The sequence below is a fragment of the Poeciliopsis prolifica genome, unplaced genomic scaffold (genome assembly GCF_027474105.1).
Source record: "Poeciliopsis prolifica strain line A6 unplaced genomic scaffold, Auburn_PproV2 SCAFFOLD001, whole genome shotgun sequence".
In the NCBI taxonomy this organism is placed as follows: domain Eukaryota; kingdom Metazoa; phylum Chordata; class Actinopteri; order Cyprinodontiformes; family Poeciliidae; genus Poeciliopsis; species Poeciliopsis prolifica.
Window position 1 is genome coordinate 14,785,692 of NW_026562376.1, and position 27,609 is coordinate 14,813,300.

At 39.6% G+C, this 27,609-nt stretch overlaps 1 protein-coding gene across 1 annotated transcript; it reads right to left on the reverse strand.

Annotated features, from left to right (window-relative positions):
- Positions 1-3,479: 3,479 nt before the first annotated feature.
- Positions 3,480-26,962, reverse strand: si:ch211-236l14.4 (SITS-binding protein). Its single transcript, XM_055039919.1, has 10 exons — positions 26,082-26,962; positions 23,544-23,715; positions 12,879-13,086; positions 12,648-12,798; positions 10,879-11,076; positions 9,139-9,407; positions 8,917-9,053; positions 8,092-8,213; positions 5,448-5,627; positions 3,480-5,311 (listed from the first exon to the last, which is right to left on the reverse strand). The coding sequence occupies exons 1-10, from the start codon at positions 26,550-26,552 to the stop codon at positions 5,138-5,140; spliced, it is 2,082 nt and encodes a 693-aa protein (XP_054895894.1). The 5' UTR covers positions 26,553-26,962; the 3' UTR covers positions 3,480-5,137.
- Between the last annotated feature and the right edge of the window lie 647 nt (positions 26,963-27,609).

Below are 27,609 nucleotides of genomic sequence, written 5' to 3' on the forward strand. Positions count from 1 at the left end.
ATTGGTCTCTGTAGAGTTTGATTACTCAGCATTTTACTCACAGTAGACAGAGTTCAGAGAAACATTCAATTGGAGGAACAGATTACTCCTCACCTGAAAGTCGGGTTACACTTGTCAGAGTGGGACCAATTTACTCTGACGAGAGTAAATTGGTCAATATCACAAACATTTTTTTTTGTGATATTGAAACAATTTGATTTGAATACAATTTTAATTAATTCAAAATATTTTGGAGGCTTGTATATAACAGCCAACAGATTAAAAGGTTAATTAAGACCATGCTTCTCAAAAATGTTCCATATGTGAAACAAGTAATACTTTAGACTTGTTCAGTTTTGCTCAAAGAATTTAATGGAAAAAGTTTTCAGTAGTAATGATTTTGCAACATGTGATCTGTACTGTCTTTGTAATTTTTTTCCCTTGCAAAAGGGTGTTTTGGATTGAAGATTGCTGCAAACAGACCAAAGAAACTAAGTATATAACTCATATATTTGGCTGCAGTCAGTAGTGGCGCCAGTAGGGCACCAGATGGCGCTACAGCTTCCTCTTGATAAGTCAGCGTCTTCATAGTGCCTTCAAGAAAATATTTGTGGTCTGTGTGGTCCCTGGCAAAAACACCAAAATTAAAATGTGTTAAATTCTGTTGTATTTGTCCAACTCGTAGAAATTATTCCTCTGTTTATGTGAGATGCAAACCAAAGTCGCAACATATTTCACCATTGACACAGACAATTTCTACGGGTGCTGGGTGGCTCAGTTGGTAGAGCATCCTCCCAATCTGCATTCTCAATGTGGGTATCCAGGGTTGGATTCTAAGCTATTTTCTGACAATTTCCTGTTCATTAAAGGCCACCAGTGCCATAATGTGTTGCTGTATAAAAATGTGATCTTTCCATTCTCTTTAATCTCTAAAGGGAAACTGGCTGGGGACATTACACTGACAATTGGACAGGTGGGTTGGCTCATGTGCTTGTCGCCCAGGAGCCGCTTCTGGCTTTAGGGGTATGAATAATTTGTCTGAGCTCTAACAATATGTATTCAGATTAAATGTATAGAAAAGCTTTTTACAAGTGAAAATTGAGCAGAAAGAAACTGATCACATGCGAGATTTTCTATTTCACTTCCAACATACCTTGACAATGGCACCTCCTTCCTCTTACTGTCGCCCCCTCCCTCGGCTTCTGATGTGAGGCTGACATTTCCACCATGCATACCTAAGGTCTTCCCAGGAGCTTACTGTGGGAATACACAAGGTCAAATCAAAAATAAAGTATTCTAACTCGTATCTTCCTTAGTTAATCGTGTTTTATGATTTTGATAAGATCTTGAAGTGTACATGTTTCAAGCAGATTAAGAAATAGTCTAGGAAAAGGTGGCAAACGGCTCTTTCTGAGAATAAAACTCAAGACATGCGTAAACAAACGCACAAAGAATTGATGGCTGATTGTGCACAAGCTTTTACACCAAATCAAACATCTGATTGGCAAACTGGAAAAGCCATTTGTTCATGAGCAGACACTGAAACCTAAAACCTTGACTTGCACTTTCTAAAAGTAGACTTTGGAGAGATTCACGGCCTCTGCTTGTCACCGGTTTAATTCATGTGCCTCCTGCTCCACAACACACCCAAAGAAAAGTGTGGAGCCAGTGTGGCCCTATCTTGTTTTATGAGCTTTTCATGCACGCACCCGACGAATTTATTCCATTTAGTCACTCATAGTTGTTAACAGAGGAGAACAACATTGTTCAAATTGTTGCTACTGTATGTAATTTATATGTGCCATTCTTGATTTGTTTCTTTGGCAGGACAGCTTGTTTTTCTCGGTCCGTTGGAGAGGTTACGTAATTCTCTCTTATGTTCAAAACTAATTGGGTTGAATGTTAAATGTTTGTTCGGTGAATATGCAAAACTTCTGTGTTCTGCAGCCAGCAGTCTAAGGGTGGGCGCCTTGGACCACTGCTTTTCTCGAAAGAGATCGACTATTGTGGTGGAAATCAACTTTAAATTTTTCGTAAGCTCTTTCGTAATACGTAATGAACACATTCCTTGTATTTCCACGAATAGCTCTTTGGAGCTATTCGTGGAAATAAAGTTATGATGATTTATAAAAAGAAACTGCAAGATGAATAAAAATGAGAATAATAAGATGAAGGTTTTGTCCCTTTGAAATAAGTTCGCTCAAGTCTCTCACGCTGTGACTCCATCACCTCACAAACCACAGAGCCACACCAGCATTTCAGGAGAACCTTATCCGACTGAGAACGGCACCAATTTTAAGAAGAGCCACATGAGTCTGTGTGATGAAGTAAAGGGTGTAAGCGGAGAGGGGGAGCTTGGTGGCTGGCGGGGAGGAACCCTGCAAGTCTGCCACCAGCTGCACCTGTCTAAGAAGCAGGGACTCAGTGGGGCCTCAAGATGGAGCTTGGCCAAGGGGCTGTGGGAGAGAGGAAGGTAAAGAGGGGAAGCTGAGAGACGGCAAGGCTGAATATAAACCCACTGAGGATCTCTCCCACAGCCTCCACCAGATCTATAAATAACCTTCAGTAGATTCAAGTGGAATTAGAAGTGGAAATCTGTCTCCTGTGGAGTTCTGAACTGAAAAGAGTACATTGGATTCAGTACCTTGCTGCTCCTCCTCTGTCTTATAAACACATGGACTTGGCTAATGAAACAAATTTTTTTCTGACATGTTCTCACATTCTCGTCATAGTTGACCGATCATAGGTACACATAAAACATGAAATTCTCTTCTGACAAAAAAATAGAACACTTATTAACGGTAGTCGGAAAGGTATTTGGCAATGACTACAATTTTCAAATGCACACCTGTATAGTTGCTGTGTGGTTGCAACCAGGGCCGTTGCTTGTCACGCGGGTGCTTACTCAGAAACAGGAATTACCAAAAACCAAGCATTTTTTAGTGCACCACAGCTTTTCCATGTTCCAACTTGGGGAAAGAGTTTTTGGGGCAATGTGTGGTTTTACACACATTGTATTTTGCAAAAGGTTGGACAACTTTCTGGCCAACATTTTGGTCTCATCTGAGCAAAGCATCTTTTTCCTCATGGTTATTGTGTCGCCTGTATTGCTTATGGCTGATTGCAAACAGGCAATTAGCAATAGCAATAGATTGAGTCTTCAAACAAAGCGGCATTCAAAAAAATACTTGAGAATAAAAAGTTGTATAATGCCATAAAGACAATTTGGGAACAGTTGGAATCTGCCTTTCCTGCAAAGAAAAAGCTTGAGAATGTGACATGGAAGAAGTGGTAAAAATGACCAAAGAACAAAAAGCGGTTTTGCTGCAAACAGAAATTTCTAGGAATTTGGTTCTGGAACCAAAATGTTTCCATTTTGTTTTGATAATGTTTATGCCATTTAACAGATCTGTTATTGTCCAGTAAATGCTGCCAGTGATTCTGTGATCCCCTCTGTGTCATGAAACAAACATCAACTTAAAAAATTGCAGAACCTGAAATAAGAAAATGTAAACTTTATTGCATCATTCTACAATCCCAATTTACAGAAAAGAGAAAAGATAAACACATGTAATGGCACAGCTGCTAATTCTGCAATAGTCCAAAAACGGTTTAGCACAGTCATAAGGCATCTGGTTCGCTCCATCTGTACATTATGGACCGACACGCAAAAGCTCTTCCTGCAACATGTTTAAAGAGAGCAAAAACATTCTTTTAAGATTTCTCATCGGAACTTGAACTTCTCACCAGAAGGGCTTTGGAAAATCCTTGTGTGCACATTGTACATTCTGCTCTGTGACAGATTAAGACATCAGTGTGATCACAATATGCTACGCTGCTATAAGACATTTGGTGAACTGAAAAGCTTCATTAGACCTGAGTGTATTAGCTGATTAGTACTGATAATTTATACGGAGACACAAAGCCTGTAATATCACTGCTGGCCACTTAAGATCGTTTTGCAGAGAGCAAATCAGTTAAGAAAAACTTTTCTAAACATCTACAACAACCATATAAAAATACAAAGTGATTAATTATGGAGTAAAAAAATCTTTTATCTGGGCAGATTTTGAATTTAAACACAAATCTCATAAGAGCATTGGTTCAGAATATTAATAAGCCATCATACAGAGGAGGGTGTAAATGAGGCCGTCTGAAGGACTTACAAAAACACAGAGCCTGCATTTGTGTCAAGCATCCTATCAGAAAATTTCCAAAGTTTTATCAATAAATGCTCAGTTCTTACACTAACAAAACATTCATCACTAGCTCTAATCAATTGTTTTTAAAAAAAAATAAAAAATCAGATCTAAATGCAGAAATATGCACGGGTATAAAAAAAAAAAACAGTGGCTTGGCCTCAAGTTCATGTGAATACAGTACTAAGAATTTCCAACAGAGTTGTAGTAAATTAGTTAAACAATTCACTCAGAACATGCTAGTTGGTGATGAACTGTTATAACAGCTTCACAAAGCAGTGAGCGTCCAAAATCTGAGGTACATTCATAAAGCATCTGCCTCTCAGCTCTTTTGGTTCAAGTAAAGGCCTTTTCTCCAATCACTGAGCAAGTCCTTCAATACCACAGTGCTGATATCCCAATTTGTGACTTTTGGTGTGTGACCCAGTTTTCTTCTACTACGCAGTTCCCTCAAAAATAGCTGTTTCAAAAGTCTTCCTGTATTTTTCCATTTCTTCATTTGGTCTTCTTGAGAGATTCTTTTAAGCCAACAATGCTGTGTTCCTCTTTACGAAGAGAACCAGCAAGCAAAAAAAAAAAAAAAAAGAAAATTAAAATTAAAGACTGTTGAAAGGCAGTATGTAAACACACAGATCTCTCAGGAACTATACACAGAAGAAAGATGATTGGATAAAAAAAAATTAAAGCCCAGAAAATCAGCCGGGAGGTAACACTAATAAACTTAAAAAAGGAAGAAAACATATCACAAAGAGAAAAGGGTAACAATTTCAAACTTTAAAGTGCAAGTATAAAAAAAGTCTTTCTACATGTTATCTCAAGTCAGACGTTGAGACAGTGTCAATGGTCTTTAGTGGAAAAGTGCAAGTTGAGATCAAAACACTTTCAGAAAAATATTTTTTTTTTTTAAGAATTTGATTTAAAACAGTAACAGTTGGGCGACTAAAGAGATTAGTCAGGACTCAGCTTCTCCGTATGAAAACAGCCACCTCCTCCAAAGGAACAGGGTAATCCTTCAGAAACGTCCCGCCATCAAACACCTGCTCACTCTGGCTGTCTTGCCACTGGAAGCCCCCATCTGGTAAAAAGATATCCCTCTGGACTGCCCCTTTCTCCACTATTGGTGCCACCAGGACCTGAAAGCACAAGAGTTCAAACCAGTTCATTTTACCAAAACTGATATGGTGGCCAATTGGAAATTGGATGGGGATCAGAGGCTGAAAACGCAAGCTGGATCCTATCCCATCAGGGAGGGATCAGGTCACTAATCACCTCGTCTCCAATTAGAAACTGGTCATCGGTGGTGAAAGTCATGGGGTCACTGGGACTGAGCCACCACAAAGGACGGTAGATGGGGTTTCCGGTCAACTGCCATTCCTCTGCATACTTCTGTAGTAGTGGAACCACATCCGTCTGGTGCTTTGTGATATAAATCCGGGTCAGATTTAACACCTGGAGGGTTGACAGAGATCATAAAGTTATTGCGTATGGGCTTGTACTCTGACACAACACCACTCAGGGTAACTACCAGTCGGGTCAAGCAAAGTAGTCTCTCTCTTTTACTTCTACGACTTCTTTTTCGAGTCACTGTCAGATGGTAAACCAACGTAATGGTGCATTACTGCCCCCAGTTGGTGTTGATCTGCTCTATGTAAGCTCTATGTAATCTCTGAACAGGCCAACTATTATTTAGCTACTCTGCAAATCTGGTTTATGTGGTGAAACTATTTGCACATTTAACCCTAAACTCCTTTATTTCTGTACAATCGGTCAAACGTTGACTGGAATTACCTCAACTTTTCTTCAAGACCCAGGAGCATCAATGTTCTGAAGTTGTAGCAAAAGCCATCGTTTTTGTAATAAAGCCATACATTTTGTAATAAGCTGTTTATTAAGTTTATACAGAAAATAAAACTTAAGAAGTTATATGGAAGAAGGTGCTATGCTGAGATAAGACTAAAGCTGACATCTTAGGCCAACAGATTTGCGAACACATTGTGTAAAACTATCACCTTAAGCACACCATTCCAATGGGAAAACACGGTAGTGGCAGTAGCATGTTTTGTGGATGCTTCATTTTTCAGCAAGGATAAGGAAGCCGGTCAGAGTTGAAGGTTCATCTCCCAGCAAAGCATACCGAACATACAACAGGAGCCGCAATGCAATAAAGCAGATCAAAGCATTATTCCTCTGCTTGGATGACCCAGTGAAAACCAGACAAAAGACTAACTGAGAATTACATCCACTTGCCAGTGATGATTTATAATCATACCAAAAAGATACATTAAAGGTTGTGACTGTAACGTGAAAAATGTGAAATAATTTAAGGGGTGTAAATACTTTATCAGCGTCATGTGTTTCATAAAACAGTGCCTGCCAGTGCAGAGTGCTTCGTTTTTCCTTACAGTGGCTCTACTGTCCAAGCACTGCTCTGGACTGCGCTTAGCCAAACGAATGTAGCATTCCTAAAAGGGTCACATCCTCCTCAGTGTCCCGTGACAAAAACCTAATTTGACCACATCTATTAAAAAGAAAATGTATTTTCATGAGCTGGGGATTGGGAACATTTGGAATGAGCTTGAACTGCTGCCCAGGTTTGAGTGAATCTTGCTCTAATTGAGAATCCAGGCGTGTGTGTGGCTTTGAGGTTTTCACTGCTATTTGACTCCGCTGCAGTTGTTGCTGTGACCTGTCTCTGACTGCATAACGTCTCGCAGATTCTGGAAACAAGGTGCACCAAAGTGCAGTAAAAAATGCCATATTAAAGTTATTTACAACATGTATTTCAGCAGACTGTTTTACAGTAAACGTCACCTCGGTCTTGCGTCATTCCACTTTATAAGCTGAATGCTGCACTACATACCAAAGTGGAAAACTTACTGCTGTCTAATGTCTAGCAGAACTGTCCAAAAGCTCTATTTTTGTCATCTTTGTCACGCAACACAAATTGCTACCAGTACGCTTCCCTGCTTCCGTCCTAATTGCTATTGGTACTGAAAAAGTAATTCATCATTTTAACTCTGTCACAATTGTCTCTCATTAATGGAAACCTTCATTGCGACAGTGAAATATTTTTGCCAGAATTTGCCTTGGAATCATTATTCCAGTTGAGGTGAGTCTAAAGAATGAGAGTGAGCCATAAATCCAGAACAGGGATAGTAATTCAGAACAGATGGACTCTTAACCACAGGTGACTGAGATGACGAAAGACTGGAAGGATAGAAGGAGGGGTGAAACAGCTGTCATCCTCAAGAAATAAAAATATATATTTTCAGGAATCTGAGCTCTTGCAAGTTATTAGGAAAAGCTTCGCGATCCATCTCCGGAAATTGGTCACCCTGTGTCCCTGCTGAGCGTGGTGAATTGCTAATTTCGTTCTTTCCCGTGTAGAAAAATGTTACGGTGCCACAAACGCATCAGTGAGAACAACTGCCAGTGCGCTACTTCTGTACTACCTTTGTTTAAAAGTAGCTGCTGCTGTCGCTTATCTTTTTAAGACTTTAAATAAGCAGACATTCCACCTCTCTTTACACTGAATTTTATTCCTTTTGAAGAAAATTGCCATCAAAATGTGAAACTTTCAATTTTTCACCGTAAAAAGAGGTGCAGCTCAGTAAACTGGGATATCTTTGAACTTTTTTCATTCCAGTATTTCAAAACAAGGGAAGCCCATGTATAATACATATTCATTGTGTACGACCGGTGCAATGAACATTTTTTTTCTATTTTTTATGATAGTGGATTACAGCCAAAGAACCCCCAAGATTGATTTGCTCAAAATAATATTTAATATTACAGATTACTACAAGGCATGTCTGCAGAAACTTCACAGTGGACTGTATCACTGTGCATATTTAAAGCATAATGTATGGTCTGTGACTGGTTAAGACTATTGTTGGATCACAGTGGCATATACCTGGTCCTCACCAAAGACCCAGGGTGGCGTATGGAAGCTGAGAACAGGAAGAAAAGCTGCTATCTCCAGCCACCGGATAAACAGCTCCTTATCTGTGACCAGGTCTCCAGACAGAGAGCCTCCTAAGAAAATAATGAGACACAACTCAGGGGGGTAATAATAGTTCTAGAGTTGATGCACTGAATACAAAAACATGAAGTTTTTGAAAAAGACAAATAGATATCTATTACATAGACTGTGACTTTATAAAAGTTGGGCTCTATTCACAAAAGCAGGAGAACAACATTGCTTTAAATATTTACACAAAGGCTTTAAAATCAACTACAACTTGATATGTCAGGTTTACATTAGACCAGTGAGTTTTGACCTTGCTCCTCAGTGCTGCCAGTTCTTCATGTTTCAGATGAATCTCTGCTCCAGCACACCTGATTCAAATGATTTAATCGACTCCTCATACCATAATTAAATGTTGCAGAAGCCCGTTAATCACTGGTTAGTTTCAGTCAGGTGTGTGTCAGCAGGGAAATACCTAAACACACAGCACAGTCGGCCCTGAGGGCCTCAGAGAAATACTGAATTAGACTTAAGACAAATTAATGGATCAGACTTTTTTTTTCAGACTCTTTTCTCCACTTCAAAGAAAATAGTTTTCACCCAGACATCATATGTCTGCTTGGCTGCAAGCCACCATTGAAGGAATTTAGAAAAGGACTTGAGCATGCTTGATTTAGTTTTTGACCTAAAACCAAAGTTTGTGTATTTCAAATAAGCATCTTACTGAAACTTTACATTGCAAAAAATATGACAAAGAGGCTGTTGTATTACCTACTGCATCGGGAATGAGAAAGTTGTACCCCACCAAGGCATGGTGCAACAAGGAGGGAATGATTGCCCTCAAACCCGATGGACTCCAGTCAGATTGTAAGGGTGCCATCTTGATGAACAGAGGCATGTGGCTTGACCTGAGACCCAAAATGTTTGCAATTAACAAACTTTGATATGAAAATACAAATGTCACATTCCGACTTGAACAGGAAGATGCATTACCGAGTTCCAGCTGTCATGATGGTGGAGTCTCCTATGCTGGTGGCCATGGCAGCCAGAAGTTCGATGTATTTATCTCCACTCAGAACCAGCGGTGTTCGCAGGGCCTGCTCCTCGAACAGATTCCCCTCCCCCCCCTCCAGTACGACGTACTCCATCCCTAAATGGGCCTGCAGGGACTCCACTCTGTCCAGGAACCAGCTCACAGCGGCTGGGTTAGTGAGGTTCAGCTTCACACAGAACTTTCCTCGCCACTGGGTCAACACAGGGATCTGTAGAAACGGACCAGGAAAACAGTGCAAGTGAAATGCCACTGCAGCATTTCATTTTGGTAAGATCTAAGTAATACCTTGATAGATTTTATGAACTTAGTTGTATTCGTTGTTATTTTTTTGAGTATGCATAGCTTCAAATATTTGCTTTTAGAATATTTGGTATCTATTTCACAATTTGAATGCCATTTATTTTAAAACCAGTGCAGGATCAAGTGCTGTACAGGTGATCGAGTGAAAGTAATGACCCTGCATCAACTTACCCCTTGGCCAATTCATAATTCACAAGCAAGCCTATAAATCATTCATGATTATGCAATTGATATGTGCTTTTATTCAAAGCAACTTAAAAATGAGGATATAACAATGTAGTTAATATTAAAACCATCATGACCAGGGCAGATTTAGATAGTGGTGGTTTTACTTGGCCGTGAACCCTGCATTAGATTAGCAAAAGAGGCAGGCATTTCTAAAAAAATTACCAAGTATTGTATAATGAGTGCCAATTTTGAAACTACGCGTTTCTGTTTACATCCACACATTTGTGTTTTGTCAATTTCACCCTAATCTTTATTTCCCTTCACAGATGTTTGATGAAATTCAAATCCAGACTCTGGCTGTAACATCGGGCTGGAGGTGGCATTGGACCCAAACGCAGGCGTGAAAAATGTCACCTCATGTTCATGGTAACAGAATTTATTTTAAAAAAGCGAAGAAACTACAGTAGTACACAATGAGCAGAACACCAAAAAGAACTAAACAAGTCAACACAAAGTAATTAATCAAGTATTCAACAGCGTTGAATACTTGATTTGTGAAACTGCAAAAAATAAAAAATAAAAAAACACAATCTAGTGAAAACCAGAAACAGAAAATCAACTGTCCATTATCTTTACAGTTGATTCTTATGAAATTTGATAAATTATTAATCTTGGCCAAAACAAAATTAAACTAAGTGACTCCCTGTCACATTGAAATCTTAACGCAACATATTTTTATAGCAGGCTCTAAATACAATGTGGAGAAGTCTTTTAAATTACTGGGTCAAAGAAGGTACATAGTGTCCCTGAGGCAGATACAAACTCATAGAGGGTCACTACAAAATTAATCATTTGACTGGTAATTACTTTACCACATAAAACAAGTTATTATCTCTAAATCTGTGAGTGATATAGATAACTTAAAAACCATGTCACTGAATATAATTTTTTTTAACATAGCTACAAATAAGAAAAAAAAACTAATAATATTTAATGGTTCCCTTCACACATTAGTTCTGACTTATGAGACACATTTTTTATTTTCACTTGAGAAATTATTGGCAAAAAAAAAAAACAAGTAATATGTCGGGGAATAAATACTTTTTCCCGTGGAATATGGAAAGTAATACATCCAGTTTAGGTGAAATACTGTAAATTTTACATGGTGTTACTGGTGAACATGGAGAATGTTTGTGCTGCTTGGTTCTCACCAGCTTCCCCTGAGTGGCTGAGGGAAGACTGAGCCAGTAGTCCTCTGTGCCGTCAGTGAGGGAGGTGTGGAACTGCGTGTTGTCCACGCCCAGGAAAGGAGACAGGGTGATGGAAATGTTAAGAAGCTTGACAAGTGGGAGGTCCCTGGTCAGTCTCTTGGACATCCCTCTTTTCCTGCTGTTGAGGTAGTCGTGGTCCTATAGAAAGGAACAGAGATGCCGAATGATGCTTTTCAATAAGGCATGCATGTAGGTCACTACGGACAATAAAAACATTCAACATGAGTTCTCACAAATGGAGATTTCACATTACGTAAGTGTGCAACCAAAGCTCTGAAGAATATAAAGTTTTATCCCAGCATGTGAATGAACTGTGGAAACAAAAGGTAGATTAGCTTAGATTGTGTAAGTTTCTGGGTTTGCTTTGTAAATTATGTATGAAAGCATGATTAGTTTACATAAGAAGAAACATGAAAAACAAAAGCTCAATTCTAACCTTGATCTTTGTTCAGAAAGATGACAAACATTATGGAGAGCCAGCATAGTTGATAGAAATCTTTGTAGGAACAGAAAAGGAAGGGCAAAGTCCGGCTAATAATCTACTTACGCTTCTATAATATTGTATTCCTTTCAACTATACTTGTAAAAAATTTCCATAACACACTGTGGGACTACATCTACTGTCTATTGAAATAGGGGATGAGAAGAGGAGATTTTAAAAACATTCAGTTCACCAACTACAGATATGTGTTATTACTCCCACGATCTACCTCCTCCCTTTGTCACTTCACACCTACTGATCTGTAAAAAGGAACATACAGTTACCATTGTGTATTTACAGTACAAACACAGATCCATGAACTCCTCATCTTTCCGGACTCCCAGTCAGGTCACAGCATTGCACTGGTGTCAGGATAACCTGCTGGAGTTGATCTTGGCTGAGATCCCTTTGAACCTCAGCACACCCAGTTCTTCGCCATTCTGCAGTTACCACACTCTCAGCAACCTGAGATCCTTCTGAGTGGGAGCCTCTATTTATTTTCTCCAAACTATATTTGATTTGTAATAAAACATCTCCAGGTATTGACATGGATCCTCTTAACTGTGGTGTATGTTTCCGTGCAGTTTGGAATGTCTCTCAGAGGATGCTACTAGATGGACATGAAACCATAACATGCAATTCATAATAAGCTAGTTTTATCCAAAAATAATTACCGGTATTTGTTGAATATAGCTAAATCTTTGAGGATGTTTTAGGAAGTTTTAGACAGACAGTTTTTTTTTTATTTGCTTTGCCATTTCAGTGAATCTGTTCCCCCAGAAATTAAGAACCTGTCACACAGTTCTCGGTGAAGACCACTGAGAAATGTGGTGTCATTCCTGTTAATGGGCTACTTATGGCCAAAGCATATTCAAAGGATCATAGATGAAACTGTTTGCTGCCATCCAGAAGTTTGAGTTACAACTAAACGTGTCATATCAGCTACTTTGGGTATGTAATGCCAAATTTACATTTTGTTATATTGTTTTAAATAGATTCCGGCAGGAATGGGTGACGAAAAGGCTTCACTGGATCTGTATTTGTAGTTATCATGTAATGTGATTGTATTTTTGCAGAAAAGCAGTTTTGCAATGATTCTGATCTTTAAGTCAAAATCTGACCCTCATTTGAATAGGCCTTTTAAGGGAAGCTACTTAAAATATAAACCTGAGAATCGATTTAGACTGAAAAGTCTAAGTCAGTGCAGAAACGAGTGTACAGCATGTACCATTTCTGAAAGGAGGGTGGTGGAATGTTCATTGAGGCTAATGACTCCCTCCCCCAACTGGTGTCTCCTCAGACGATTGGAGAAGGTTCTCAGTTCCTTCTCCACTTTCGGCCCCGTGTCCACATTGGTGAGGAACTTCCAGAACGGCAGCCTGTCAGAGACACGGGCTTGTTTGTGACTCATAACAACTCAAGGGGAATAAATGAAAATCGTTGTCTAACCTGAACTCACCACAACGTCTTCATGTTTGGCAGCTCCCTGCTAAGCTCGGAAAGCTGTTGCAAGGCTTCCAGGTGAGCGGCTTTAACGTTGCGGGCCACACACACAGTGTACTGGAGAGGGAGGCGCTCCATACTAGGCAGCGACTTCAAGCAGAACTGCTGTCTGCAGTCCAACCCGAGGTGCATGGGGATGTCAGGGGACACAAGCACTGTGACTCCTGCATCGTGGGAAAAAGACAGGGCAGGGGGTCATAAGTGTACTGCGTCATTATTGTCAGAACCAAATAAATATTACATTTGGCAACCTTTCGCACGGATTTTATAAAACAGAGCCACACTGACACAGGGACTTAGTCACACACTTTGTATTTAGTTCTCTAGTTGGCTTCAAACTGGAGACAGTGCAAGTGAGATGATCCTTTGCAGATTCCACTTCCATGACATAGTGTACTGAGTGTTACTGAGACCTGGATGAGTGCGGCAGATTGTTGTGGGAGGCAGAGAGCAGGCTGTGTCAGCTGATATCAGATGTAAGAAAAACACTGCCTGAGATGAGCAGTGGCAGCAGCGCGCCGTTGAAGGAGTCTGGCACCAGGTTGCACTGCACACCTAGGGCATAAGAGTCAGTCGGGTAGTTGGGAAAATCCCTTTCCTAGTATAAATTCACCAGCGGTGAAAATGCAGATGACTAATTCATGTTTTTGATTGACACAAACGATAAAGTTTGGAAGAGAGACTACCTTCGCCTATACATACATACATACGTGACACTATGAGAGTTAGAACACCATTGATATTATGAGACATAATGCTGGCTGCATCATACTGTGGGAATAATTTCTCCAGTCGCAATGGAAAGAGCCAACATCCACAGCGAGTGATCACAGACGAAAATCTGAAAAAACTGAAAGCCTGTAAGATGCATCTCTTATTGTTTGTTGTTGTAATATGATAAAGTATGAAAAGGTTCATGGGGTATGAATACTGTTGTGAGGCACAGTGACAGACGTGAAGACAGTTTGGCTTTGAAAATATAAAGAAGTGAGACTTTCAAGACTTTTGTTGTGTAGTGGAAGTGTCCCATGAGCTCCAGTGTAGATAGTCCTTGCAAGCAGTGAAACGATAAAAAATGCATGAGAAAATTTTGTCCCCAGATGTAACTGTTGCCCTGCAAGGAATGTCTTGTCCATCTCAGGTTACCCCTCTCCTGCTTTAAGCACCCGCTCTACCTCTCTGTCCTGTCCGGCTCCGGGCCATTCCCATCTAAGGCCAGCGAAATCTGCTATCGATCAGTGCCGATAACCCAGACTCTGACCCCGGCCCCTGACTCAGGTTTTTTTTTGCCACAAGCTGCTTAAAGTGCCCAACCTGAGGATTTCAGATTCTGCAGCTGGTCTACGAAGAGATTAAGTAGTCTGAGAAGCTGGTGAGCGCTTGGCCTGCTTCCGCCACCCTCTCTGGTTTCAATGCACTTACTGTTCTCTTGCAAGCCACCACCAAAAGCGGGCAGGGTACACATGTACCAGTTTATAATCAGATTAATAGTTTCAGAGATCCGTGTTTAAGTGCTGCATAAGGCCAGCGAAGAGCCTTTAACCTGAAGGTAATTCTCATGTGTTTGCAATGGATAATGTCAAAGAGATACTGGTAACACCTCAGCTGCTTCTCACAAGGTATTAAGTCACCACTTCTCTCCGTCATACAGATTTAAAGAGCTAAATGTTGATTTTTGCTGATAAACATTATGAAACATATTTTTAATTTACACATGATAACTGTACATGAGTTGTGTTGAATTTAATGGTAAAATACTGCAAAAGAATATTGCTGAATTAGTCTGCACTAAAGCAAATGTGTAGCCGGCGGCTGAAAGTGGAGCGGTGTAGAAAATGTTATGGCTTCATAAAGGGATGAATGTGAAACGCAAGCAGTGAAAACAGATGAAGTGAGAGTAAACTAAACACCAAGTAGATGCACAGAATGATGAGCAGATACCGCAGGCTGCACACCGTGTTTTACTAAAAGTCAGCACAGGACGGAACGTGTGGCTTGACTGTGACTTCCAGAGATGCTTACAGTTGAAACCAGATATTTACATACAACACACTGTATAGGAATAAATGTGTAATCTTTTATTCACACTGTCTGACATGAATTCACACTAAACGTTTTGCAGCTTATGACAGTAAGATTTAGCAAAATTAATGATATTTACAAAATGGTGGAATGACAACTAAATTTATATCTTGAGAGCTTGTACTTAAATTTAGATGTTTGCATAAATTTCTAATTTGTAGTTATTAACCACAATCGTTTGTTCTATGCCTCCTTGTAGTAATATAGCTTTACCTGGCTTCAGGACTGTCTTGCTCACATTCACCTTTTGAACCCTTTCCCAAAATCTTCTATTAAAGTGCTGGCCACTTGAAAACACCAACTTTGTTGTACTTAAGGCATTTAGCAAATAATTTAATTCTATTCTTAGGGAAATTGGTCATTTGAAAGCTAAATATGTCTCCAATCTAGAGCTTCCTGGGTGATTTCTTGCGATGTTTCTTATGAAGCAATACATTTTAAGCACTGGCCTTTCTTACAACAAAACATCCCCAGAACACTCTGCTGTATATTTCATACAGTCTATGCAAATAACTGGTTTCAACTGTAATTCTTACTGGTAGTAAAACAGAAGTGAGTCAAGGAAATGGGACAGCATCATCCAAAACTGCAGACAAACCTACAGATCCAAAGTTGTATCTTAGTTTCTATTTTTATATAATCTAACTCCCTTCGCATACAGCATGATACTTTTTGCTGTCTAAACAGAATCTCACAAGCTCTTTGCTTTGGTAAAAAAACATTGCATATCTCCAAATTCACCACACGAGAGCATGAAATATAGAATTCCAAAGAAAATGACGCAAAATTGAGACGTTGGGTAACAGCCAAGGTGGGATACTGGGGAGGAAGCAAAAGGGGCGACCCTATTTTTGGAACAAGTATTTAAACGTTCCGAGTTTCCCATAAAAATGAAAGAAATATCCACCAGCTCTCAAAGGTGAAATTATTTGCCTTACTGGAAGTATCCTCTTACTTTCAAAGCAGCAGCACAATTTAATGAGCACAAATGAGCGATTTGACACATGCATTCCTCAATTTTACAGTTTGTGAGCAAGCGCACAAATCAAGTAACTTTCACACATGTGGAGATGCATGTATTCACTCACACACTCATGTACACTTTCTTTAGCGGAAAACTGCAGGCATCCAAGAAAAACAGGGTTGGTCTTACGGCACCATAAAGGCTCCATGCACTTCCTTTTTGCTGGGTCAGAGGTGAAACACTTGGAGGTGGCATGTGGAGATAGATTGGTACGCTTTGTCAGGGGTCAGAAAGGTTTTAATGTAGCATCTAGGGGCTCTCAAAGAGGAAAAAAAACAAAAACAAAACACTGCTGCCTGAGTTCCTCCTGCTGCAGACCAGATGGGCTGCACACCTTTACCTGTCATTTTTACACTGTTATTTATGATGCCAGTGCACCCTGACAAACCTGACTTCGGTTTTAAAAATGCGCACAATGCTCAATGCGTGTGCGTGTGTGTGTGTGTGTGCGTGTGTGTGTCAAGGCATGAATTTCCTTAACAATGGAAATTTAGTTTCTGTGCCCAACCTCAAGTAATTGATAGCCACAAAACTGGGCTCCTGCCATGTTAGTAAATTTCCAATCCCCCCTTATTGAAACAATAATGACACAATGAGGAACCTTTATAGCTCGACTCCTCTCATCACTCCACTTTATTACTTTTATGATTTTGATGAAAATAAAAGGTGGTTGACTGGAAAATGTTTCAGATTCATGTTTGTCAAAAAGAGTGGAGTTTGAGTTTCACCATAAACCTGCTGGTGACCTAATAAGGCAATTAAAACACATAACTGGTTCTAAACATTTCCACTCAAAAGTATAAAAGAAGCAAAGCAAAGCAAAACATGAGCACTTTTACATACAAGCTTGATCAATTATTTCTTCTTAATTAGTTTAAATATAGCTGTAACTAGATGGTTGCATATGCTATACAAAAATACCCAGCCTTGTTTGCCATAATCTGAGATTACCATAAATCTGAACCTTTCCTGTTTCTGTCATAACTCACAGCTGTTTGTGTTTCGGTTGTCACTTGTATAATTTAAGTATTTAGATTATATTAATGTAATTTTTTCTTCCAAACTAAAATTTAAAACATACAAGATATGGCAAACAATAAGAGGAAGGCAGCTCAGGTTTCAGCTCTATTACCTCTATTATATATTAACAGTTTTCATGCTTCTTCTACTTTTCAAACTTATAAATTCTGTCACTTGTCCTGACTTTTATACATTCTGCTTCTGCTCTCCAGTTTTCCATTCATTGCTGCTATTTCAGTGGTTTGCTGTATGTTCTCTCTTTTAAGATGCTACATTTCTGGCACTTTATTTATCTGTGGCTCCTTTCATAACTGGGGGGGGATTAGCTGAGCTACTGCTGAGCTACTTGTAACATTAACATTGTCATTCTATAGATGAGAATCTTGACCTGGGCTTTCTCCTAGACACTGACACTGGTCGAGCTTTTACTGCAACTAACAGTCTGTGCTCCTACAACCAGCTCAAAGCTTATCAGGTTCACTATGTTTTTCTCTGCGATGAAGCCTCTGAAGGAGCTATGCCATTGACTTTTCTTTACATTCCTAGATCAGTGCTTCTGTTTCTTTGTGTGTGTGTGTGTGTGTGTGTGTGTGTGTGTGTGTGTGTGTGTGTGTGTGTGTGGGGGTGTGTGTGTGTGTGTGTGTGTGTGTGTGTGTGTGTGTGTGTGTGTGTGTGTGTGTGTGTAATGCTCTGTCTTCTCAAATCCCCAGTTGGCCATTGTGGCAGATGGCCGTTCACACCGAGCCAGGTTCTTTTTTCTTTCCTCTGTCGTTACATGCATGCTCAGTGTGAGGAGAAGGAACCGTCAGCGACACAAAAAACAAGCAGCTGACCACTGTCACTTTACACTCGTCCAGGAGGAGGGACTGCCGCAAGTCAGTGACATAACGCAATCTTTTTTTTATGAAGCGCCTTGAGATTACATGTGTTGTGAATTTATGCTAAAAAACAAAAAGCTGAATTCAAATGAATTGAAAGCAAAAAACACATATTTTAATGTGATTTTATGTGATAAAGAAACACGAACCAAACCTTAACTTGTGCTGGTTCAAACACATGAAATTACACTAAAGTCCATTAAAGTCTGTGGTTGTAATTAAGCAAAATTAAGCGAAACATAAAAGTAGCTTTTCTGGTGAATTTTCAACAGATAATCTTTTACCTTCTGTTTTAGTGGTTTTACTCCATCTTGTGTTTGTGCTTTCAATGAAACTTTAAGAAATACTTTCAAGTTTTTATCAGCTTTGCACGTCATCAAAAAGCTCCGTTTGACTGCAATTGAATCAATGCGAAAGAGTCAAAATCAAATACATGACGGTTTTACAGCTCTTATCTCTGACTCAGTCATACTTGGCTCCTGCCTACTTGCACACAAACCGTATAGGAGCGGCAATCAACTATCATCCCACATGGAAAGACTGAGTCATAGAAGGAAACAAAGAAACATGGAAAAGAAATAATATTTCTAAGAGTTGCAGTTTAAAAAACAAGACGAGCTGAATTTCGATCTAATTTCTCCTCTCCTCGCGTCAAGAGAAATGCAGACGACAGAAAAAAAGTACTGACTCAGCACAACTTTTCCACATTTTTTTTTTAATGTTACAACCACAAACTTTGATGTATTTTTACTGTGATTATATGGGATAGATCAATTCATAAAATCGTAACGTGGAAGAAATAGGGTACAGATTTTTCAGCTGGATTTAGATCTGGACTTGGACATTAAAACAGATAAAAATGCTTTGATCTGAACAATTCTCTTGTGCCTCTGTTTACAGTCATCCTGCTATATGGTGAACCACCGCCCAACCCTCAGGTCCTCTAACAGGTTTTCTTTCTGGACGACCTTGAATTAATCTCCACTGTTCCTCCAATGAGTCCTGATCAACTTCCCTGTGACTGACAAACAGTATGATGCCTCCACCACCATGACTTACGGTGGGGTAAGTTGCCGTGTCAAGGTGTTGTGCTGAGGTGTTAGTTTGCCTCCACATATAGCGCTGCTAGATTTTACGAGCAAATTTCTGTGTTGTGCCACAAACTGCACAAAACTGAATCCCAAAGAGTAAATTGCCTGTAATTGTGTGAGTCTGTATCAAATCCGGAGGATCCCAAAGCACTTCACTCCACGTTCATTCCACCATTCACATGCTGATGGTGGCAAGCAACTGGACTGTGGCGACTGGAGCAGATTGACCAGTCCTCTGACCACCACAAGAATAAATGAAATCTTAAATTTCTATGTTATTATTATTATTATTCAAGTACCAGGTAATATGTTCTGTGACACTTGTAATTATGATTTCCTTTCAGCTGGATTCACAATATGACATGTTTCAGGATAACTTCGGTTATTAAATTAAATACATGGGTGTCAAACAATTTAACACTTTAAACTAAGTATATTCTTGGAAAGTCTTTGATGTTAGAAGTCCTCATTATCATCACCCTCATCTTTCTCTCCCTTCACTGATTCTCAACGGTTGGTAAAACTAAATAACTTTGAAACTTCGTGCATTATTTTGGCCTTTTCTGTGTGTTAATTATTTGCTCACTAAATTAGATATACAACTGTTCAAAATAGATGCATGTCTCGGCAAGGAAAACGTTTTTAGCTGTTCCTCAGAAATGTTATTGTTAGTTTACAAAGCGGTTTGTTAAGCTTTTTGGTTTTGAAACAGTAAAATCCTTCCTCAGCTTGAGCAAAATGTTATAATATTGACTGTTCTGCTCCTCACAGCTCAGTTATGTTTGTATGGATAAAGACAGGTGGGGCTGCGAGACGTTCCTCCGGCTGCCAGTATTCTCAAATGTCAGCCCCTCCTATACTTCCATATATCCTCTATCTAATCTTTCTGCTTCTCTGCAAACACCTCTGCCCTCTTGGTTCTGCTCAATACGTCTGTGCCAACAGCCGTCCGATATTTGTGTGTCAGCAACAAAATCTTCAATTTCTTTGACTCCCAGAGGTCCTATAAGGTTGCACATGTCACTCAGACCCTACCACATTTATAATATGCTCCACTGACTAACTAAAGTAAGTGAAGACAGGTCACATGCCCGGACCTCGTGTGTAATGGTCAAGGAGTTCAAGCAGCTGTCCTAATATTATATTGAAGCTGCAGTATATTTGTACCCCTAAAGAAGCAGAAACGGAACGAAATTCCAACTCGGCTTCAAGAAATTCCATCTTGAAGCCGAGATGGAATTTCTTAATTACATTAAATGGTTATATCACTCAGCAGAATGTTGTGGAGCTGTGGTCGCTGTTTTACATTTGATTATTTTTGGAGTATTTCTTGAATCTATTAAAGGGAAACGTTCAGACAGTGAGTCTCAGATGAAACCAAAACAAAGAAGGAAAAAAAAAACAAAAAAAACAGCAACAACATTCTTTTGATTTCATTAATTGAAAACTTATTTGGAACTCCTCAATGCTGTGGTGGAGCATCAAATAATGCAATTATTTTGAAATGTTAAATCTGTATGTTATTAGTATGAAGTATCGAACCGTGCTGCTGGGATCTCTGAAGAAGCCGAAGCATTTTTTAACCTTGTTTGTTGATAGGATGATGGTACAGCGAACAGCAGACACAGTATGACTTGGGGGGCAATAGAACAAAAATAAGCTATGCACTACATGCAACTGCTGTTGATCAGTAACAAAGTCACAGCATTGATTAGGCACCCCTCCGTTCCCTGATCTCTCCTCCTGTCCATTTGTTCCACACACACACTGAAGGTGACCCAGTGCGCGCCTTTCCAGATCACGCTTTGGTGAGCCTGTTCTCATTTGAATCTTGTTGTCATCTGAGGATATGGAGCTAAATATGGAGAGGCAGAAAAGACAGTTCTTGGAGCAGAAAACAGAGGCGATATAAGAATAACGATGTCATAAAAGAAAAGGGTTTCCAAAGCGGTTCAAAGACAGTAGATAAATTATGCAGGTATATGAAGAGGAGGCTTTTAAATATTTGGTCATTGTTGTCTTGCAACTGCAGCAGATTATAACAAGAACAAAGAAGGAACTTGTTTTGAGTTACTCTGTTGTTCAGGCAGTAATAATTTGTTTAAACGGTGAATCATAAAAGAGATAAATTTATAGAACTTGGCAGTGAGACACTTGAGTTTAAATGTCTGCACTCAGTATAAAACTACAGCACTGTTGTGATATGTCTGATAAGTCTGGCCAGATGCAGCAACCAGACAGTAGCTGGTATCCAACAATTTAAGATTAAAAGTTCATGTTTTTTTACGGTTTGAGAGCTGTATTCTTTAAACCTACTCAACACAACCCTCCTGTTATTAATCTGTGGGGATGGGGAGAAAGTAAAAAGAAAGAGAAGAACCAAGACAGACAGCAACATGAATCAATTTTACTGTTAACAGGCTGGTGTTCAAACGTCATAATTTAACATTTCCACTCCACAGGATGCATGGAGCAGCTGGTGCTGCTACTGTTACATTTTGTTAAATTATCACACAATTTTTATTTTTTTGTTTTCGTCTAGCTAATCACCTGCTGCAACACAAAACTAAAAGTCTATGGACCATACTGTGTTAACATGCACCTGATGATGTACACAGTTATCCCACTTTGTGGAGGTTTACAGACGTTTGAAAATGATAGTTTACGTAAATAGCTTTAGGACAACAAGCTTGTGTGTGCTGAAAACCTAATCTGAATAGGAAAACAGAGTAAACAAATACAAATACATGATGCTGCTTGTTTTGTTATTTGACTTTTCATTGAAGTTCTTGTTCAGTTCTTCTCCAAGTTCTTAAGAATCGAAAGAGCTTCATACAAAGTGAAGGATTGTGAGACTTAAAGAAAGAAAACTTCTGTTAAAATGTTGGTGTGCAGTTTGCATGGGAATTTATTATTTATTTGAAAAAAGTTGAAATCAAATGTAATGATCAAAAGGAGCCTGTTATTTTTATCAGTTACTTAATTTCCATTTGGAATGCAACAAATATTTTCTATTTGAAATAAATTGCTGTGTTTCAGAAATTAAAACTAATATTCAGCAGAATTATGGAGAGAGATTTTATTTCAAATGAAGTGACTTATAGCATCCATGTGATGTGATTTTCCTCCTCTTGCTCATGCATCTTTTTGTACCACAATTTTTCCGGCCAACAAATTTTCCATTAATACCCTTAAACTCATCACTCTTGTGAACAGTTTACCATCTTTGAACTTTAATTTTGAGGTGACAACTCTTGTTTTCAAATACACGTTCTTGTAACTTGTGCAATAAAGCATAACAAAAATTCAAAGGTTAGGTAAAAAAAAAGAATCTTCAGAAGATTAAATTCTTCTGAAGGTGGGATGATGCTGCTGCCAGCACCAAATGTTATGTTTTGCATGTAAACAAATTCCTTTTAGGTCCATTTGGCCAGAGCATCTGCTTCTAGATGTTTGCTGTATCCCCACCATGATTTGCAGCAAACTGCACCCGGGATGTCTAAGAGTTATATTTCTAAACTCACTTTCTTTTGGCACTTTTTCAAAAAAGTCAGGTTCGTGGAGTTTGAATAGTTACTAGTTAATAATAGTTAGTTTAACAATAGATAAATGGGATGATTAGACGTATACTGACAGATTTTAAGATCCGATCTACTAACAGTCGGTTTGTTACATGCTAATCTGCAAAAAAGATTTGGAAAGCTGTGTAAAACACCTTTGGCACAACACCACCTCAATTATCACTGCGTTGCACAATAAAATATAGTTAGTAGGTTTTAGATCTTCTAGGAACAAGATTTAATTTGTCAGAGAAGCTACTCAGAGGCCAAACACCAGATTAAGTCAACTCAGAGTATTAAGTTGCCAAGGTTAATGCTGTACTTTACCACACAAGCACATGTACACATTCCCCATCAGTCACATTAACCATTTACATCCGCTGGCGGTTATTGCGTTCCCGCTTTGCCCCCTGGATAAAATCTAACACCTCCCAAAAATAACCCAGGGAGTCAAACAAGTCGGGAGGGCTTTCATCCAAAACTGTCCTTTTAATAGAGACAAAAGGCAATTACCTCTGAATCCCAAAGAGTTCATTTAAGATGCCAAAGGTGGTTTGTTTCCCTTTGTGGTTTAATCCTAAAATTAATATAGCCAGATGCCACAGACAGGATTATGTTACGCTCTATTTATGGGTCAGACAACATACCAAATCAGCATTGTGATTTTTAAGTGCTGCCTGGAGAGCTGTTTCTTTATTGTTATTGCTATTAAACACAAAGAAACATGTGAGGAGTTTCTGATGCACTAAAACACAACAACACAACTGTCTCCGATGGGCTTTCCTCACACTCCGCGATTGCGTTTCTGCTAGTGCTGAGTCGGGTTTCCACAATCCTTGATAAAAGTGTGCAGAAACAGCTGACTCTGTGTCATGTTACACATTAGAAAATGTATCTCTGTGTGTTTATTTTGTGTGTGTATGTGCACACACATTTTGTGTGTGTATGTGTGTGATGGCACCTTACCCGATGAACCCAGGAAGTAGCGTTCCAGTGGAGAGCCATATCCAGAGGGAGTGTCCTTCAGATTGCTGACGATGTAGGGCTGCATTGTGATGTTCTGATCATTAATGGGCCAAGTCTGACCCTGGACATTCGCGCCGCCGTACCAGGAGACATTGGCCATGGAGAAGCAGTCCTGACAGGATACAAACGTACAGTTAAACGATGAACCACGACTGGCAAGCAAAAGTTATGCAAACACAGCTAAAGATGCATAACAATAAGTTCAAATGCAGAAAGAATCAGCAGTGCTTTTCTTGATAGGGAAGCTCTGACTTTATGCAAAGGGTGTCAGTCCGCTAGTGACTCCAAAAAAAAAAACTTTCTGTCACAACAATAAAGAGTGCAGATTCATTTTCAGCACTAATTAGAGGCATTGCAGCTGATCATATCTACTTCTCAATCTAAACTACTAACTAAGTTAGGAGTTTATCATTTCCCACATAATAGTTCTTTAAATAGTTCTTAATATTTAGAAATGTTTAATTCGACTTGTAAAAACAATTCATTCAAGAACCACCACTTTGGGTAACAAATGAAGATTTGGAAAAAGAACAGAAAGCAATAAAAAAAGATACAAATATTACCACCACACTTAAAAGGTAGAATAGATGATTAGAATATTTATGCTGAAACACAAACGTGGGTCACATTAGGGCTGTTGTGTATTTAAATTAAGCCTCAGTTATAAATGCATCTTAACAATAACATATCACCTTTAGTCTTTTTAGACGCATAATTTTTTTTTTTAACATTAAAATGAAGAAGCCTGACTACAGAACTGAAGAACCCAAAGTGCTGTGTGATGCAGGTACATGAAGACGTCTAAGAAAGTACAGCACGCAGCAGGGATTGAATGACTGTCGGTTTTCTAAAGGAAAGCCTTCATTGAAATGTACAAACATGTCAGCAAATCTGGCCTCCGTTGCCAAACGGTCACCTGAGAGGCTCTGCAGACGGCCGGGTTTGAAAAATCAGGACAACAAGGGCGACCTGGGCACAAAAAGATTTGCTGGGAACAGTCACGCCACAAGTGACTGTTCCCAGCAAGTGAGGAATGTTCCAGTGGGAACAGATTAACCTCCCTAAACATCATAAGTGCTTCTGAAATTTAAGCTGGAGAGAGGGATGGGTGGATTACAGTGAGTAGATTATTGGATGTAAAGTTCTTAAAAGGTGCAATTCAACTGATTGCAGCTATACTGCAGAGGCTGTTGTATATATAAAAAAAGAAACTGCGCCGACTGCCTTGGGATTTTTGCAAATGCCAATTATGCTGATTTGACTTGCTTCATTTTAAAGTAATGAAATACCTGAATTAATTTTTAAAATGGAAAAACAGATCACAAGAGCACACATTGAACATCCTGATCCAAAGTTCAACTTGCTAAAAAGTCTGTCTGTAGCAAGCAAGTAAAAAACAAACTTAAAGCTAATAAGTGTAAAATCATTTTCTTTTAGCAACAACAAATTTCAAAAACAAACTTCCGTACGCACATCACGATAGGCATAAGGCGATTGATTGTGCTTCTTCTGAGTAGAGCCATTCATATTTTCTAGTGTCTTTCTTTATACTTGCACTTATATTTGTCGCTCTCTTCTTTTGAGAAAACCACAGCAACATTTTAGAGTTTTGTGTGGAATTATTTGAACTGTATGAAGACGACATATAGTGTGTTCAATGTTTTACGTTAAGATGGTTTTCCAAGTCCTAAGAAGGTCTCCAAGCCCCACTATAACTTCCAGCACTTTACAACTAAGATGAAGCTCAAACGCCTAAGAATCTGAGTCAAAATTTGCCAAAAGTTACATGCCTGACATCAAATTTACAAATGCAAAATATGTCTCTGTGGTGTCAACATCACAATTTCTCCCTTGTAAAGCTTTGTGTTTAATGAAAATCCTTACTGCATTATCCTCTGGTATTTTTCATTGTTTGCATATATATATATTTGTGACAAAAACACACATTGTATTTTTAAATTCTTTCTTTAGCTTCTCATCAACAAGTCAACTCTTCCAGTGTGTTTTTTTTTCTGCATTAAATTAAATCCTAATAAACATGTCAGTCTGACTCTCCATGGAAATCCAGCAACTGAACTAAAGTACTGGTTTTCTGCAAATACATCTTCAGCTACATTCTAACAATAGTTTTCATGTAAGATTGTTGATATTGGACATTGCACGCTGTGCTTAAGCAAAAATAAACAAATAAATAAATAAATGCACTTTTTACGGTAATGTGTAATATCCGACTCAGTCAAATTATTTAACCACATGGCCTGATCTGTAATTGTTATTTTAACTATGTTGCAGAGGTTCTGAATGACACATTTCGCACAATTTTTGGACTAAATGAACTGCATTTGCACATGAAAGTCGGTCACTGGTAAAACAAATTCGATGCGCGCAAAAATGGAGCTGGACACCTTTTATTCGTCCAACGCTGTGCGGAGTGAGATTTTCCTCCGTGGACTGGCTGAGTCTTGACCGGCCACCTACCTTCAGCTCCACATGACAGTTCACCGGCGTCCAGGCCATGCTGTAGCACTCCGTCTCCGCGTCCTCGCTCACCTCCAGCGAGATCTTCACCTCGGCCACCGAGTCCCAGGTGTAGCAGAACTCGGTTTTGTTCAGCCAGCACAGGTTCCTCACGAAGGGAACCTCGATGTCGGGGTTCCCCACGTTCCCGACGTCAATCTCCACGTAGGTCCTGTCCTCCATCAGAGTCTGTATGACCAGCGAATGGGTCCTTCTCTCCCATATCAGTCCGCTGAAAGTTCCCCTGAGGACCCAGTTCTTGTTGGGCTGGTCCACCACTTGCCAGTAAATAATCCCGATGGTCATTACAAAGAAGACGGCCACCCCCAGACAGGCTATTGCCCCCTTCCACGTCTCGTTCATCTCCTTCAGCCCCGTGTCCCATGTTACCTCCGGGATGGGACTGGGGTTCCTATTTCGAGCGTGGGGCATGTTTTTTTTTTTTTTTTTTTTTTTTTCCAGATCAACAAAGAATCACACTTCAAAATTGCAAAAACATCTGTGTGTCAAAAATCTCTGTTGCATCATCCTCATCATCATCCTCATCATCATATCATATCAAACCAGTAAGCCAGTCTACTCCTTATCTGGACACCGTCTCCTCTCCTGCTCTGTTTTGCGCGTAATTGTGCCAGCAACAATGACATGTCACGTGAAGAAAGCTGTGAGAAAAATAAATCCCGGCGTGGAGACGAACACGCGTGAATTAACAGTTGACTTACCGCATGCTGTCGCTGCTTTAAAAGACTTGTGTTTTTATATTGCATTGGCTGCGGTGAGCTCGTGAGCAGCCCCGAGCCGGGTTTGGCAGCAACATCTGCGTTTAGCTCCTCCGAGTCTGCCTGTCGTGCACTTTTCTGACGTAACACCGGGTTTTTCGGGGGAACGGCGGAGGGGGAAGTGGGGGGTGGGAGGTCAAAAAAAGGGGGCTGGCAGAGCCGTGGAGTTGCCCACTGCGGGTGAGGAAGGCGCGGGCAGCCCGGAGAGAAGGAACCCCTCTCCCCTCCCAGTTCAGGTGCGTGCGCAACTTCTCCTTGCGCGCTCCGTGCGTAAAAACAGCTGAGAGATGTGATATTGAGACTGAGGGGTGTGATTTTTGCGTGACATTGCTGGGGTACATGTCAATTCGTTCGTTAAAAAATCGGATCTTCTGATGGGAAGCATTCATAAGTACAACTCAATAACTCAGAGTATCAACAAAAAGTTCATTTATTTTAAGAAAAAAGTCAATTACTACATCTTTTTACATGGGTCCATTCCTGTGTAATAGAGGAATATCACACAGTTTTGATGATTATAAACTGTATTTTATGACGTAAATGTCAGATTATGGCCAAATTATGGTACACACAATCATGGGGAGGCCTGTTGATCCACAAGAGGGGCAATGGTCACTACTTCTGTAGTGCCCATTGTAGTATGGACGTTGCTGTATGCCAGCATACTATTACAATGACATATGAAAGAAAATCATAAGCTTGCAAAATGT